This window comes from Bos taurus, chromosome 21 (assembly GCF_002263795.3).
Source record: "Bos taurus isolate L1 Dominette 01449 registration number 42190680 breed Hereford chromosome 21, ARS-UCD2.0, whole genome shotgun sequence".
In the NCBI taxonomy this organism is placed as follows: domain Eukaryota; kingdom Metazoa; phylum Chordata; class Mammalia; order Artiodactyla; family Bovidae; genus Bos; species Bos taurus.
Window position 1 is genome coordinate 55,019,399 of NC_037348.1, and position 15,692 is coordinate 55,035,090.

The 15,692-nt window shown below is 48.1% G+C and overlaps 1 protein-coding gene across 2 annotated transcripts in view; it reads right to left on the reverse strand.

Moving 5' to 3' along the window:
• TGM5 (transglutaminase 5) overlaps nucleotides 1-12,985 on the reverse strand; it is a 34,364-nt gene extending 21,379 nt beyond the window's left edge. The window contains exons 1-6 of one of the 2 annotated variants that reach the window (XM_005222197.5): nucleotides 12,359-12,985; nucleotides 7,604-7,783; nucleotides 7,229-7,474; nucleotides 6,296-6,414; nucleotides 2,730-2,858; nucleotides 1,970-2,147 (exon numbers count right to left, since the gene is read on the reverse strand). In XM_005222197.5, the coding sequence (XP_005222254.2) occupies nucleotides 1,970-2,147; nucleotides 2,730-2,858; nucleotides 6,296-6,414; nucleotides 7,229-7,474; nucleotides 7,604-7,783; nucleotides 12,359-12,368 (862 nt within the window). In that variant the 5' untranslated portion in view covers nucleotides 12,369-12,985. The remainder of the gene's footprint in view (nucleotides 1-1,969; nucleotides 2,148-2,729; nucleotides 2,859-6,295; nucleotides 6,415-7,228; nucleotides 7,475-7,603; nucleotides 7,784-12,358) is intronic. The other variant, NM_001102009.1, reaches the window with a different exon arrangement.
• Nucleotides 12,986-15,692: the final 2,707 nt, after the last annotated feature.

A 15,692-nucleotide genomic window follows, 5' to 3' on the forward strand; every position in this document is an offset into this window, starting at 1 on the left:
AGTGGAGAGTGAAAACGTTGGCCTAAAGCTCAACATTCAGAAAACGAAGATCATGGCATCTGGTCCCATCACTTCATGGGAAATAGATGGGGAAACAGTGGAAACGGTGTCAGACTTTATTTTTCTGGGCTCCAAAATCACTGCAGATGGTGACTGCAGCCATGAAATTAAAAGACGCTTACTCCTTGGAAAGAAAGTTATGACCAACCTAGATAGCATATTGAAAAGCAGAGACATTACTTTGCCAACAAAGGTCCATCTAGTCAAGGCTATGGTTTTTCCTGTGGTCATGTATGGATGTAAGAGTTGGACTGTGAAGAAGGCTGAGCGCCGAAGAATTGATGCTTTTGAACTGTGGTGTTGAAGAAGACTCTTGAGAGTCCCTTGGACTGCAAGGAGGTCCAACCAGTCCATTCTGAAGGAGATCAGCCCTAGGATTTCTTTGGAAGGAATGATGCTAAAGCTGAAACTCTAATACTTTGGCCACCTCATGCGAAGAGTTGACTCATTGGAAAAGACTCTGATGCTGGGAGGGATTGAGGGCAGGAGCAGAAGGGGACAACAGAGAATGAGATGGCTGGATGGCATCACTGACTCGATGGACGTGAGTCTGAGTGAACTCCGGGAGTTGGTGATGGACAGGGAGGCTTGGCATGCTGCAATTCATGTGGTCGCAAAGAGTCGGACACAACTGAGCGACTGAACTGAACTGAACCCCTAGGCCATTAAGGCATCCAGTTCCAGATGCAGCTCAGCAGCTGCAGACTAGGAGTAGCTCAGCGCTACCCCTCTTGCCAACCCATGTGAAGGCAGAAACTTCCCGATGCCCCTGTGGACTGATGCCCCTGTGAACAGCAGGCTGACAGCCTGCTGCTTGGCAGCCTGGGGCTCTGTAGGCTTCCTCCAAGAGCCTGGTCCAGCACACACACACACCACACACATACTCACAGACTTTACCAGCCTTTGCATACAGGGAATTTCTACACAAAAGGCCTGAGCCCTCAATAAACACTAAGCTGTGGGCAGATCTGGCCTTTCTGGATTGGCCTAGGGAGCCTTGTGAGTAAAAGTCATACCTGGCCTCTTTCCCCAGCCAACAGGAATAACCTCCTGATTGTGACTCAAGTTAGGTACACAGATAGCCTGCCAGGAGGCTGAGAGCTGGCCTAGACTGGGGCCTACCTCTCACTGGGGTAGTGAGAGGGCCGGAAGCAAGTTTGGATCTGGGTGAAGCAGAAATCCTCCTCCTGCCACCTCCAGTGTGTAATCATGTCCAGGTGTTTCCTCTCTAACACTCACCCTCCCCTTCCTTCTGCTTGCTCCTCTTGCCACCTGTAAACCAGTTTCCATTTGCTTTCTTTCCTGGTACATATTTTTAGACTTTTCTTCTATTAATGTAATATCTACTCCCTATCTGAAAAGCTGATCTCTCTTATTGTTCCCCCATCCCCTATGGGCTTGGTCAGGACTCCAAGTGCGCTGAACACGTGACACGTCCAGATTCAAGGTCATTGCGCTTCGGCTGCCATCTTGCTCTGGCCCCGTGCCCCCTGCCGGTGCTCAGTGGCACATTTCCCTCCCGTGAATACACCTTCAGCAAGCTCATTCTCCGTGCTCAGGAAGGACACTGACCAATTTATAAGTTTTCTAACGACTTGGTCTTTCACCTTCTTTCCTATTTGGGGCCTGTACAATTCCCAGCCAGGCTTTAGGGAGGATTCTGTTAGGTTGTCGAAGTTCAGAAGGGAAGGGCACCACGTTCTGAGAAGTGTATAATGTCCACCTCAGAACTACCCTCTGAGATAAGCCAAGGTACGTGAAGCCTGAGGTCAGTGATGAGACATTCTGCTTCCTTGTAAATGTCCCTCGGTGGGAACTGTGTGAGATTTCTGGGACAGGAGCAGCTCAGAGGGCCGAGACATGAACCAGTGCCCTTTTTGTCTTTCCACGGGCCCTTTCCACTCCCTACCTGTGCATGTGACAGCAGCAAAGACCCAGCACTGCCCGTAACGCACTGGCTGGCAGCCCGTGGCATGCCACTGCTTCAGGATGGCCACGCTGCCCATCCACTCTGTGGGGTTGGTGCCATCTGAGTAATTCTCGCCCCAGTTTCCATTGAGCACCCCATTGTCATCGTTGCTGTTGATCTGCAGAGAAGCCATAAGTAGAAGCATTAGAAGCAGCCTTTTCCTCAACAAGTGGGTTCCCTTCTGGGCTCCTGGGCCTGAGATGCAGGAAGGTTTGATCTCATTTTAGCTGGGATCTTCCAGACCTTCTGGGGAAAGGGAGAGGGTGGGAAGCCAGCTATTCTGACTTGTGCACCACTGTTAATTACTATTCTGTTTCTACCCACCCTCTTGACCCCTCCACCCCCCATCCCTGCAAAGCCAGAGCTTGGCTCTAAGAGCATTTGAACATACTTCAGAGGTAAGGAAATTTAAACACAAGATTATTTCCCAAACCAGAGCTTCATTTAGCCTTTCCCAAAAATGCAATTTGTAATTAATAGAGGTGATGCTCATACCCAGCCTTTTCAGATCTCAGTTGAGAAAACCTATTACCCAGATTCTTCCATCAGTCTCATCAAAAATGGCTTTGCCAGAGGGCTTCTGCCTCCTGACTCTTCATTCCTCAGCTGCAGTTGGCAACCGTGAGTGGGCAGAGCTCCCCTTCAGAGCCTCCTCCCTCCCTGGACACGCCCTGGGGGACAGAGCCAGACCCAAGCTCACCATGGCGGACACCACTCTGCTGATGTAGACCGGGCTGCCCCGTAGGGCACAGTCTGTGGCTGGGTCAATCTGGAAGTTCAGGCTCTTGTCTAGCAGCTCCAGACAGATGTCTATGATATTCTCTTCAAACTACGAGAGAAGACGCAAAGAGGCAAGGTGCCCAGGCTAGGCACACGTGGATATGAAAAGAAATGCATGACCCACCCCACCCAGTTCTCCAGTGGAGTGTGTTTGTGGAATATAAGCCCATTTGGAAGGAAACTGTCCAGCAGCACAGCCATGGACGGCCCTACAAGGTCTCAAAGCTCTGGGGTCACAGCTCACCTAGTTTGAAGTTCCTGCCTGTCAGATTCCTGGAGTTTTTTCCAGTGAGTCTGACTAGCTGAAAAAAATCTGTTTCTCCTTCTTGTCCCCTTTAATCCACACTCCCGGAGCCCCTGGGATGTTTCTTGCTAAAGCCACGTTGCCTCATCTTCCACCTCTACCTGCTGACCCAGCTCGTCATTGGCAGCTAGTGCTGAGACAATGGCACGGACTTGTCACCACACCCATGATTCAGTGAAGTTTGGGGTTGACTAATAGCATACGAGTTATGGAAAATTTTCACCAAGACAGGCTGACTCTTTGTCCTTCAGGCTTGGAATGAATGCCACTTCCTCCAAGTCTTTCCCTGAGCCGGAGCCTGGTTTCACTCCATAGCCCTGGCTATATCTCTTACCCATCAGATTCAGTTACAACGAGATAGCCAGGGCCTGTCCTCCTGGCCTGACTGTATGCTGTGTCCCTCCAGTTCTTCTCACAGCTCTACCCCCCAGACCCGGCATCGTGCCCAGCACATAGTAGGGATGCTGTGCATCTTTGTTGAATGAGAGTAAATGAATACATAAACAGAATTAGAAGGCTTCTCTGATCCATCTTCCCCAGGGCACAGTTTGATTGGTTGACTTTTTTGCTTTAAAATATTCAGCGGGTCCTATGGCCTGCAGGAGCAAAGCTCTAACCTCTTCAAGGCACGTAAGACCCTCCCTGATCTGCCCCTCTTCTACCTTCTGTGTGTGGGTTGTTTGTTTGTTTTTGCTCCAGCAACATCAGATTCCTTGTAACGCCTGTAGCAGGCCAACTCATTTCTCTCCTTTGTGTCTGCTCAAGCTTCTCTCTGCCTGGGATAGTTCCCCCTTTCCCTTCACTTGGCTAACTCAGTTCCAGAATCTCCTCTCCCAGGAAGCTTCCCCAACACCCCCATGCCCAATCAAGTGCTCTTCTTCAAGGCTCCCAGAATATTCTGCACCTGGCACTCAATCTTTGTATATCCCACTGCCTAATCAGTGACCTGCTTATGTGACTGAGTCCCCACTTCACTGTGGGCTCAGGGGCAATGTTTTATTCATTTTCATGCTTCTAGCATCTAGCCCCTTGCCTGGCACTGAGCAGATATTCGATATGCATTCACTGAAGAAGAGAGACAGAAAGGAAGAACCCAGGACTCAGGAAGCAGCATCTCCTCACTTCTGTTTCTCACAGATGACAGCCAACTCCTGTCCAGGGGCCCTCTGGGATCCCCATCTGCCCACGCTGAGTGAGGAGTTGGGGCTGTCAGCTGGGGCCATTTGAGGCTTTCGTATCTCATCTTGACCATAGCCACCCCGGGAGCCAACGTTGGGCCTGATGCCGCCTGTGCTAGAGTTCTCTTTGAGCAAGTCTGGGACAGGGACCCATATCAAACTGATACAAGCACCACAAGCCCCCCACAGAAGTTTCCAGCCACCACCCCTTCTGAGCAGCCAGAGTGGCCCCTCCCCACCGATCCCCAGAGTGTTCTGGTGCAAGGGCTCAGCCTGGCTCTGGGCTTCCTGGAGCACTTGCTGTTGGCTGAGCTTTCAGCGGGAGGCAGGCTTTCAGTAACTCAGGCATTACAGAGCCTTGCAATTAGGATGGTGCTGTTTTTACAAACAAAAATCACGTGTTTTAGAATATGTGTAGAGAACAAAATATAGAGGAACACACACCTTGCTGGTGACTGTGCCTAGACAGACTTTCATATTCTAGACACCCATTTTTGTAATGTTTCATAAAGTTTTTTTAAGCAATTATATGTTACTTTAAAAAAAATTTTATACCAATTTTATTTTTTGTTTAAGTATGGTTGATTTGAGCGTCCCTCATAGCTCAGTGGGTAAAGAATCTGCCTGCAATACAGGAGCCCTGGAATCGATCCCCGGGTCAGGAAGGTCCCCTGGAGAAGGAAATGGCAACCCACTCCAGTATTCTTGCTTGGAGAATCCCATGGACAGAGGAGCCTGGTGGGCTGTAGTCAGTGGGGTGGCAAAGAGCTGGACACGACTTGGTTATTAAACTATCACCATATAGTTGATTTGCAATGCTGTGTTAATTTCAGGTATATAGCACAATAATTCATATATGTATGTAAACACATATATATTCTTTTTCAGAGTCTTTTCTCTTTTAAGTTGCAAATTAGGATTTTGAAATTAAAATATACATACAACTATATATAAAATAGATCACCAACAAGGACCTACTATATAGCACAGGGGACTGTACTCAATATTTTGTAATAATCTATAAGGGAAAAGAATATATATTGCTTTTTTTTTTTTTTACTGTACCACATGACATTGTGGGATCTTAGTTCCCTGACCAGAGATTGAACCCATACTCCCTCCAGTGAAAGTGTGGAGTCTTAACTAACCACTGGACCACCAGGGAGGTCCCTGTACTACTTTTATAATGAGAAAGGTATGTGATCAAAACAAATAACTGAAGAGGCGAGAGCAGTGGGGAGGAAGACACCCTGTGGCTCATCAGAGCTGCTTTTGGCTGAGATGTTCAGGGGACAGATTTTCTCCAGTGTGATAAAATGGATCCTAGAGCCTGTCACTTGGGGTTATGAGGATAAAGGAAGCGTGGTAGCTGGGGCCCCACTGGAAAAGCAGCTAACAAACAAACATCCAGCAATCATGACCACTGTCACTGCTGTCCCTGCAGCTGCACCCTCTCGGTGGACTTCCTGGGTGGGTGCCTTCAGCTGTCCTTCCCCTTTAAGTCTTATTGTCCAAATCAGATGTGATCATCTAAGAACACCTTCCACCTTTCTACAGCTGCTCCCCTAGCTCCCTGGGATCACATCTCATATCTTGTTTGCTAAGTCACTTCAGTCGTGTCCAACTCTGTGTGACCCTATAGATGGCAGCCCACCAGGCTCCTCCATCCCTGGGATTCTCCAGGCAAGAACACTGGAGTGGGTTGCCATTTCCTCCTCCAATGCATGAAAGTGAAAAGTGAAAGGGAAGTCGCTCAGTCGTGTCCGACTCCTCGTGATCCCATGGACTGCAGCCCACCAGGCTCCTCTGTCCATGGGATTTTCCAGGCAAGAGTACTGGAGTGGGGTGCCATTGCCTTCTCCATATCTTGTTGGTGCCATTTAATTCCCACTTGTCAGCAGTTCTGGATGAATCTTGCATGAAGGGCACCCTCCCACCCGCTCCTGCTCCCCTCTCCCCAAGAGACCAGGGCCTGAATGGGCCATGAGCAAAGCTGAGACTCACTTGTCCATAATTCCAGGGGCAGGGGCGGATCCAGTTCTTGTTCCCTTGATAGATGAAGCCATAATCATTCATGACATATTCCTGCCTCTGGGGTTCACTCTCCAGGTAGACAGCATCCTCTGGGAATCAAAGTGGGAGGATACAAGGCAGAAAAATCACGCCATCCTTCCCGCTCTAGTCCCACTCCAGAAGGCCCAGGCCTATGGGACCTGAGCTCTGGGGAGAGGGCTGGGCGACTCCAAGAGGCTCATGAGTGAGGGGGAGACCCACCCCCACCACCCATCAACACCAGCCGTACAGTCAATAGGAACAGAAGGTAGAAGCAAAAATAACCTTTGGTGGAATTTTTTGGTTTACAAAGCACCTTTACATCCTAGTCCCATTTTAAGGTTAAGGAAATAGGCTCAGGGTAGTAAGTAACTTGTCCAAACCGCACATAAGAGAGTGAAATGTGAACACAGAGCCCATATTGAGTGCATGCTTTTTCTGCTACACTCAACTCATCCTCTGGAAATGAGCAAACTGGAGCCTAGGGGTTCCTCCCTCCCTCCCTCCCTACTTACCTTCCTTTCTTCATTTTACCCTGTACTTCATTTTACAAATTTTCAATGGAATGTACTTATTAAGTCTTATAATGGAAAAGCTCCAGTTAACTTTAGAATGTATGATGAAGGTAGATGTTAATAGTGGTCAATAGTTGATTATAATAGTTTTCTTTTAAAGTAAAGATGACTTGGTTCATTATTTTAAAATTCTGAGTAAGTAAATACATAACAAGGCTTCTCTGCCCTGCTTGTTGGCAGTTGGGAGTGGATGCTGAGTGCATGGGATTGGAGAGGTTTGTGGTGGCTATGGAGAAGGGGTCTGGAAACTCTTGAGCCTCGCTGTCTATGGCACTGACACAGGGGCAGAGGTGAGGGCATCCCGCCTTACCTGGGCACCAGGGATTGAAGAGCAGGATGAACTCCCCGAGCTTGTAGGCTGTGACAGGCCCCTGTAGGGATTTGATGTGAACCTTCAAGAGGTACCGACCCACAGCTGCCATAGGAGGGGCACACAGGCTCACCTCCAGGGAATTGGCCCCAATGGTCTGCAGTGAGGCAATCCAGGGGCTGGAGCCAGGGTGACCTTCCAGGCTGAACACGGCTCGAGTCCCCTTGGACAGATCTGGCAGTGGTCCTAAGAAGGAAGCAGAGCTGAGGAACTCTGCAGTGACCTCCCAACCCCCGATAATTGTCCCCAACAGACACACACACACACACACACACACACACACGTGGGACCCCGCAAGCCAGCTGGAATCCTCACCAGTCTCAGTCACAAAGATGATGTTGTCCAGGCCTGGCTGGAAGGCCCGGTTCCTGGAGTACAGGGTGATGTTGAAGGCCTGGCCCCGGCGAACAAGGAGGCGACTGGAGCTGATCTCGTCTGTGTGGTGCTGCACATTGTTCCAGGAGCTCTGGAGGTCGGTGAGGGCCACCTCCAGCCCTGTGATGGGACAGCGAGGGCAAACCAAAGAGCAGGGATGTGGGGTCTGGTCCAGTCTTGTCCACCACTTAGTAGTTGTGCCAACTTGGAAAAGAAACTGAACCTCTCTGAGCTCAGTTTCCAAGTAGGTAAAAGAGAATCTATGATACGAGCCTTTCAGGGTTTGTGTGAGGATAAAATGGACTTCCCTTGTGGCTCAGACAGTGAAGGATCTGCCTGCAGTGTAGGAGACCAGGGTTCAATCTCTGGATTGGGAAGATCCCCTGGAGAAGGAAATGGCAACCCACTCCAGTATTCTTACCTGGAAAATCCCAGGGACAGAGGAGCCTCAAAGAGTCAGACACGACTGAGCAACTAACGGTAAATGAGGCTCCATGCATGCAAGTGTCTCTCCCTTACTTCTTTCCTCCCTACCTTCCCTGCTTCTGTGACCTTCTGTCTCTTTCTCCCATAAGGAGGCACATAGTTTTCTGCCCCTCTTTGACTCCTCTTGTAGGCCTGGCCAAATCTGACTGCTCTCTTCAGTCAGATGTCTCAAGCTTCACTCCTGCATTGACTTTCCTGGACTTCACAGTTTCCCTTGTCCCTGCACCAGTCTCCAGCTCTGAGAGCAAGTCCCTGGGGTAGCTGCCCCAGGTTAATTGTAGCTGCCCCAGGCTAGCTGCCATGTTTGAATTAATTTGCTAACTCTCTGACTACCACTAACTCTTTGTGACTTGGGAGCTGAGAGCTGAGGATGGTCTCAGAAAGTCCCACTCCCAGTCTTCTGCAGCTTCCATTAAAACACAGACTGACTTCAGTGTTCTCCAAGTGTGCCTCCCCCAAAGGGCTCCACTTCTGACTCCTGCATGTTTGGCCATGTTTCGACCTCAGTCCCCGAGCACCTGGGCTCATAGCCCTTAAATCACAGTTGACATCTTCTCAGTCTCTATCCATTCATGTGTCATAACTCCCTTCACTCCTTCCTTTAAAGTATCAGTGGTGTTCATCTGTCCCTTTCCACATGAACACAATTCCAACCTCCTCACCTCACTACTAGTGACTATAACAGCCTCCATCAGGTCTGCATCCTGTTTCTCCACATCACCTGCCCCTTAACACATCACCAGATTCTCTCCCCTCAAGACAATTTGATCATTCTGTTGTCTATTTGCTTTAAAAGTCCTGAGAAACCCCCAGGCTGCCATCCAAAAGACAGACTCTTAATGTGACACTCATGACCCTGCAGACCTGGCCGTAACTTATGCTTACCTTCTCACCTGTCACCCTTCCCAGCACAGGCCCTCTCCTCCAGCCAGTCTGTCCCCAAGCAAAGCCCTACCTGTCTGTGTATTTTGGTCCTACAAGAGCTACAACTCAGAATGTTTCCTCACTATAAAGAATTTGTATAACTCAATAATTTAAAAAAATAACTCAAATGAAAAATGGGCAACTGGCGTAAGCATTTCTCTAAAAAAGATACACAGAAGGCCAAAAAGCACATGAAAAGATGCTCAACAGATTTAATCATTCGAGAAATGCAAATGAGATAGCACTTCCCGTCCATTAGGATAGCTATAATAAGAAAAACAGTGTTGGTGGTGGGGATGTGGAGAAATTGAAACCCTCATACGTTGCTGATAGGATTGTAAAATGGTGCTTCAACTTTGGAAAACAGTTCTCAAAATGTTAAATGTTCAGTTATTATATGACCTGACAATTCCTAGATATATATCCAAGATATGAAAAATGTATGTTCACATAAAACCTGTACATGAATGTTGATTGCAGCTTTATTCATAATAGCTCAAAACTGTAAACAGTCCAAATGTCCATCACCTGCTTAACAGATGAGTGAAATATGCAGAGCCACATATGGAATAGTATTCAATCATATAAAAGGAAGGGTGAGCGCACTATAACATGGATAAAAGTTGAAAATACTATGCTAAGTGAAAGAAGCTAGACACAAAAGCCCACGTGTTGTATGATTCAGTTTATAGGAAACACGCAGAATAGGCAAATCCATAGACACAGAAGTAAGTTAGAGTTTGCTAGGGGCTGGGGGTAGGGGAGAATAGAGTATAATTACTAGTAGGTATGGGGTTTCGTTTTTGAGGTGATGAAAATGTTTTGAAACTAGTTAGTGGTGATGCTTGTAAAACTTTGTGAATTTAGTATAAAAAAAGCCAATAAATTATACACTTTAAATGGTGAGCTTTATGGTATGTGCATTATACCTCAGTAAGGCTATTATAAAACAAATATGAATCAAATTGACTGTACCAAAATACCCTGATAAATACTAAACTTTATCTTCTTAAACTTCTTTAAGTTCTTTTGATTACAGTTAATGTGCACCTTTCTCATAAACTAGTTGCTGTTTTATTATTGTTATTATAAAAGAAATGTAAGCATAAAGACTGGCGCATTGTAGATATGCCAGTGTTTACTAGGCTGAATAGACTTCTCTGTTTTTTTATATAATCCCCCAAACTTATTTTGTGTTTCAGATTCAACTACCACGTGTTGAGGGCCTGATTACATGTGCTAGGCCATGTTCTAGACACTCTAGGCCAGTAACCTCATGGAATACTCTCCACAGCATTGAGGGATCAGTGTCGTCCACGCTTGAAGATGAGAAAAACAAGATGTAAGTAGGCTACATATCTTACCCAAGGTCACACTTAGGGTAACTGGCCCACGCCCGGTGCTCTCACCATTACCCAACAGCTGCCACCCACTGCTGGCCTTCACTCATGTTCAGAAAGGACATCTGACCCACTGCCCCCTGGGAAAGCAGCTGAGCTTTTTTCCAGAAAAAAAGAAGCTCACCCTTTTTAGAAACCAATTGCCTAGACAGGGTTTGCTAACTGGCCCTGATTCAGGTTGGACACGAGACCCAAACTACTCAACAGCTGTGGCAGCATCTTCCTGACAGCCAACACTGGGGCCAGATCTCATCCTCTGGATGCGTCGTGGGTCAAGTCAATCTCTGCCTATAACACAGGGATTATTCTTCAGCCCAAACATCAGATATCCAAATAGGAGGTACATTTAATACTGGACATTTTTATTCTCTTTGATGGGAGGGGAGAATGGGGTGAAATGATCAGGGAGGTAGAAGGGAAATTATAGGAAAACCTTTTAAAGTAATTGATCTCAAGATCTATCCTAGAGTAAAAACTCTCACAGGAGCACAGAGAGGCACAGATAAGAAAGTACACTGCAGCCTCGCTTGTGTAATTGAAAAATGGGAACAACCTAAATACCCACCAATGGAAGACTGGGTAAACAAAGTACTTACAGCCATACTATGGAAATACTATAGAAAGTGGAAAATACTGGCGTAAATCTTGGTATTCAAGATTGGTAGAAAAATATGTGCAATATGATGATACCATGGATATGCCATGAAGAAGGAGGAGCCATACAAGCTAATCCTATGCATTGCATTGAGCATATGTACATGAATGTGAATGTACAGACAGAAGACTAGTAGCAGTGGTTTCTCTAGAAATGAGGCTAGGCTGGAGTGGTAGTCAGGGGACTATAGGTTTATCTGTAATTATTGCTTTATTTTACTCAAACTGTGTGTTCATTATACAATATTTCTTGTATAATTAAAATTTATAAAAATTTAAAACTAAAATTTTAAACATAAAAATCGTAAATGAAGAGGAAGCTATTACATTTGTAGAGCTTTTAGCTCATTCTTATACATGGTTTTGGGGCTTCCCTCATCAGCTCAGTTGGTAAAGAATCCACCTGTGATGCAGGAGACCCTGGTTCGATTCCTGGGTCAGGAAGATTCCCCTGGAGACGGGATAGGCTACCCATTCCAGTATTCTTGGGTTTCTCTTGTGGCTTAGCTGGTAAAGAATCCTCCTGGAATGCGGGAGACCTAGGTTCGATCCCTGGGTTGGGAAGATCCCCTGAAGAAGAGAAAGGCTACCGACTCCAGTATTCTGGAGAATTCCATGAACTGTATAGTCCATGGGGTCACAAAGAGTCAGACACGACTGAGTGACTTTCACTTTTCACTTTTATACATGTTTTTGACCAACCATTTAATCTTTGTAGCAGCTTTTTCTAGAGAGAGGGAGTTGATACAGAGAGAAAGGTAGTGGTGAGAACATGAGTCACAGACACTCTGAAGAGGAGGGAAAAGAGAAGAATGGAGTTTCAGAGAATTCTGGAGCTAGAAGACAATTTTAAGATGATCTGGTCCAAGTCCCCTCATTGGTCCGGCACAGGGTCTGGGAACTAGAGAAGTGACTTGTTCAGCATCAAGATCAGCTCTGGCAGAGAGGGTAGAAACCGTGACCCCCTAATCCCTGGCCCTTCCCTGGCCCACTGGGATGTGGAAGCAGGCTTGCTGATGCTCAGCTGTTTAGCTGTTTACCTGCCAGCCTCTACCTGGTCTCCTGGTTCTCAGGCTACCGATGAATTCTGCTGTTTCTGGAACTTCTCTTCTTTCTGCCTCCGTTCTTGACTTACTCGTTCCTCCCTCTGAATCCACCCTTCCCTCGACTTCCTGCAGTCTCTCTCTCTTCCTCGGCCCTGAGCTCCAGTAGCCCCGTGGGCTTTGCGTACCTTCCGCCATGGTGGCTGCCTCTGGCTCCCAGGCTGCTCCACATAGAACAGCTGGACGGCCTGCAGTGTCAGGAAACTGGTCCTGGTGTGTCTGCTTCCCCTTCCATCCTCGAGACTCCAGCAGACACTGAAGGCGGGGAGGCTGCTGCACTGCCACCTACTTACTGGGCAGATCACAACTGGTTTTCTCACTTGCCCTCAGGTTTCTCTTGGCAGTGTTGCTTGGCTGAGAGGAAATATGGAGGCCAATGAACTGTCAGGGCCTTGTGCCATGTGGGCCTTTGGTAAGCTCTTGGGCAATGGGGCATTCCCTGGCGAGTACTGTGCTGTGACGGGGAAGCCGGGTGGGAGAGGTGGGCCGATAGGGCCTCTAGAGGGAGGGAGGAGGCCTGTGTCCCTGCAGGAAGGAATATCAGAGTCCCAAGACTATAGGTCACTATAGAGAACTCTCCAGACCAGAACTCTGCCTGGCACCTGAGCCCTCTCTTTTATCCTGAAGAGTCACTTTCCGGACATCGTGTGCAGACAGAACCCACTCTTGGTATGACATGTTGGTATTCTTTTTCTGGTGAAGATACTGTCTTGAGTGAGATCTGTCTGGTCCAAAGTGAAAGTGTTAGTCTCTCAGTCGTATCAGACTCTTGGCGACCCCGTGGACTGTACCCCGTCAGGCTTCTCTGTCCATGGGATTTCCCAGGAAATAATACTGGAGTGCATTGCCGTTTCCTTCTCCATGTCTGGTCCAAGGTGAATTGCAAATAAAAACAGTAGAAGAAAACTTGGGAAGATTCATGGAGGAGTTTGGGAAATAAGAGGGTGAGAATGCCAGTGATGACCTTGATTTTAGTAAGACAAGTACAAGTCTTTGGAGGAAGAAAAACACAGATGGGAGAAGAGAAATGGAAGGAGCAGGGAAGGGCTTCTCATAGGGAGTGGGTGGGATACTCGAAGCCCCCTGCTCCCGCATTGGCCCTACATTTCCCCCTGCTTCCCTTGCTTTCTGGGTCCCTAAATGTCCCTCCTCAGGAACCTCATTTGCCAGCATCCGTCCACTCTCTGTCAGCTCTCTCTGTCCCCAGTCAGCAACAGTGTGTGTATACACGTACATACACAATTCACTGTCTGACACCCCTGCACCCACCTTCAGTCCAGAAAGCAACTCCTCCCCTCTCCTCTCCCTCCAGCATTTCTGGTCTTGGTGAGTGAGGACAGTGTCCACCCAGTCACTCAAGGGGAGACGCCTTATCCTTCTCTGTCTTCCTGCCCTCTTAGCCTAGCAGTCGCTAAGCCCTGTCCAGTCCAACTCCTGGTTAATCCTAGTTAACTCCTAAAACCGGCCCCTCTCCCCTATGCCCTTGGCCCTACCTTCACTGAACCCCCTTGCCTGAACAGCAACTCCTAGCCACTCTCCCATCCATTCTTCTTCCGAATGAGTCTTCTTCCAAACTTCCAAAGTAAGTTTTCTGAAGTGCCGATTCAACCAGGCTGCTCTCTGCTTTAGATCCAACAGACAGTGAAGTCCAAACTTCTTAATATCACTTTCAGAGCCCTTCAAGATCTTTCCCCTCTTGCCTGAAGTCCAGGGAGGCCAACCCCCTTCAGTTCTGGCCCCCCAGTTCTCCCATGCATGCGTTGCGCTCTCTCTCTTTCTCTCTCTGAAATCTTCATTCCTCACTTGTCTACTTTCTGCATCCAAGCTCAAGCTTCCTGACTCTCTTTACCACACCAGGTGCTTAGGGCTGCTCCCTTTTACATTCTCTATCAGTCTAATCCCACTTGACATTATAAATATTTACCTATCTTTCCCCCAGTTCCCCTTGAGGGCATGGCCTGTGTCTTACTGCCATACAGGGCTTAGTCATGGTAGTGGTTAATAGTAAAACCACTGGAGAACTAACTAGTAATAGCTTTCAAAGAACTGTTTTGGTTTTTCATGTGCACTATCCCATTTAATCTTCACACAGTCATCTAATGTCTTTAACATTGTGCTTCACATCTTACAGATACACTTGCTCATTTGAACCTCACAGAAACCTCTGAGGGAGGTGGGCTGGCACTGCTATTATTGTTGTTAGCATTTTGCACCTGAGGGAGCCAGGACTTCTTCCCGGAGTTCTTTGCTTTATATCAGCATGGACCCCAAAACCCTCTGCCAGAAGGCCCTGAGAACAACAGTCTCTGTGGACACCTCAGGCCACAGGAAGACTAGCAGTCAGGAGCCAGGGTGCTTGTCTGGTTGTGCCCTTTGTTCCACAGCCCCAGCACTTCTTTTGCCAGTTTATCTGTGGGTGCCATTGCCTGAGCCACCTGGCCCCACAGGGAATTAGGGTGAGGACAGAGAGGCAGGGTTGCTCAGGACCTAACCTCAGGGTGTGTGGTGGCAGTGGGCATGGATGCATGTCCTGGGGATGGGACCTTTGAGACTGTCAGGCTTGTCCAAACGAGGTGGGAAAATGAAGCCAGACAGGCTCACCACGTGAAAACAAGAAAAGAGAAGAGCATACAGAGTATGTTTTTTAAGCCAGTGTTTAGGTGGGGAGAGAGGAAATTATTTGAAAGGTCAACTGGGAAGGCCGAGGTGGCTAATATCCCCACCCCCTCAGAGGCCCTGGGACACCCAGGAAGAAGCCAGTCTACTGTTCCCCGTCCAGTGACACAAATGACCCAGCCAGGGAGCCCTGTGCCCCCAGACTCCTGGGCAGGAGGGGCAATGACTTAACAAAGGAGGACTGGCACTCAGCAGCCCAGCAAGGTTTCAGATTTCTGCAGGCGCCAGCCCAGGTTCCGGGTCCCCCGCCCCAGGGGAGGGCAGGAAGCCACCCGGAACACAGCAGAGATAAGTGCTTAATGGGGACGGGTGCAGCTGGCACCAGGGTGGAGTGCAGGTGTGCAGGCTCCTGCCCTACCTGAGAAAGCAAAATAAATAAAAAGCAGAGAGGAGGAAGTGGGGAGGGGAGGAGGGTGGTGAGAGGAGGCAAGTGAACCTGAGGCGCCACCGAGCAGGAGCAGGGAGGGGCGGCAGGTCGAAGGGCCCACCCTGAGAACTCACAGGACGGTGCTCTCCTTCTCTACATTTCTGGATTTTCTCGGTTTCCCCGCGATGGAGCTTGGTCTAATTGCAATAATAACCTTAGTTTTTATTTTCTTATTGAGATATGATTGACATATAATATTGTATAAGTTTAAGGTGGGCTTCCCTGGTGGCTCAGACGGTAAAGAATCTACCTGCAATGCAGGAGACCCGGGTTCAATCCCTGGGTCGGGAAGATCCCCTGGAGAAGGGAATGGCAACCCACTCCAGTATTCTAGCCTGGGACATCCAAGGACAGAGAGC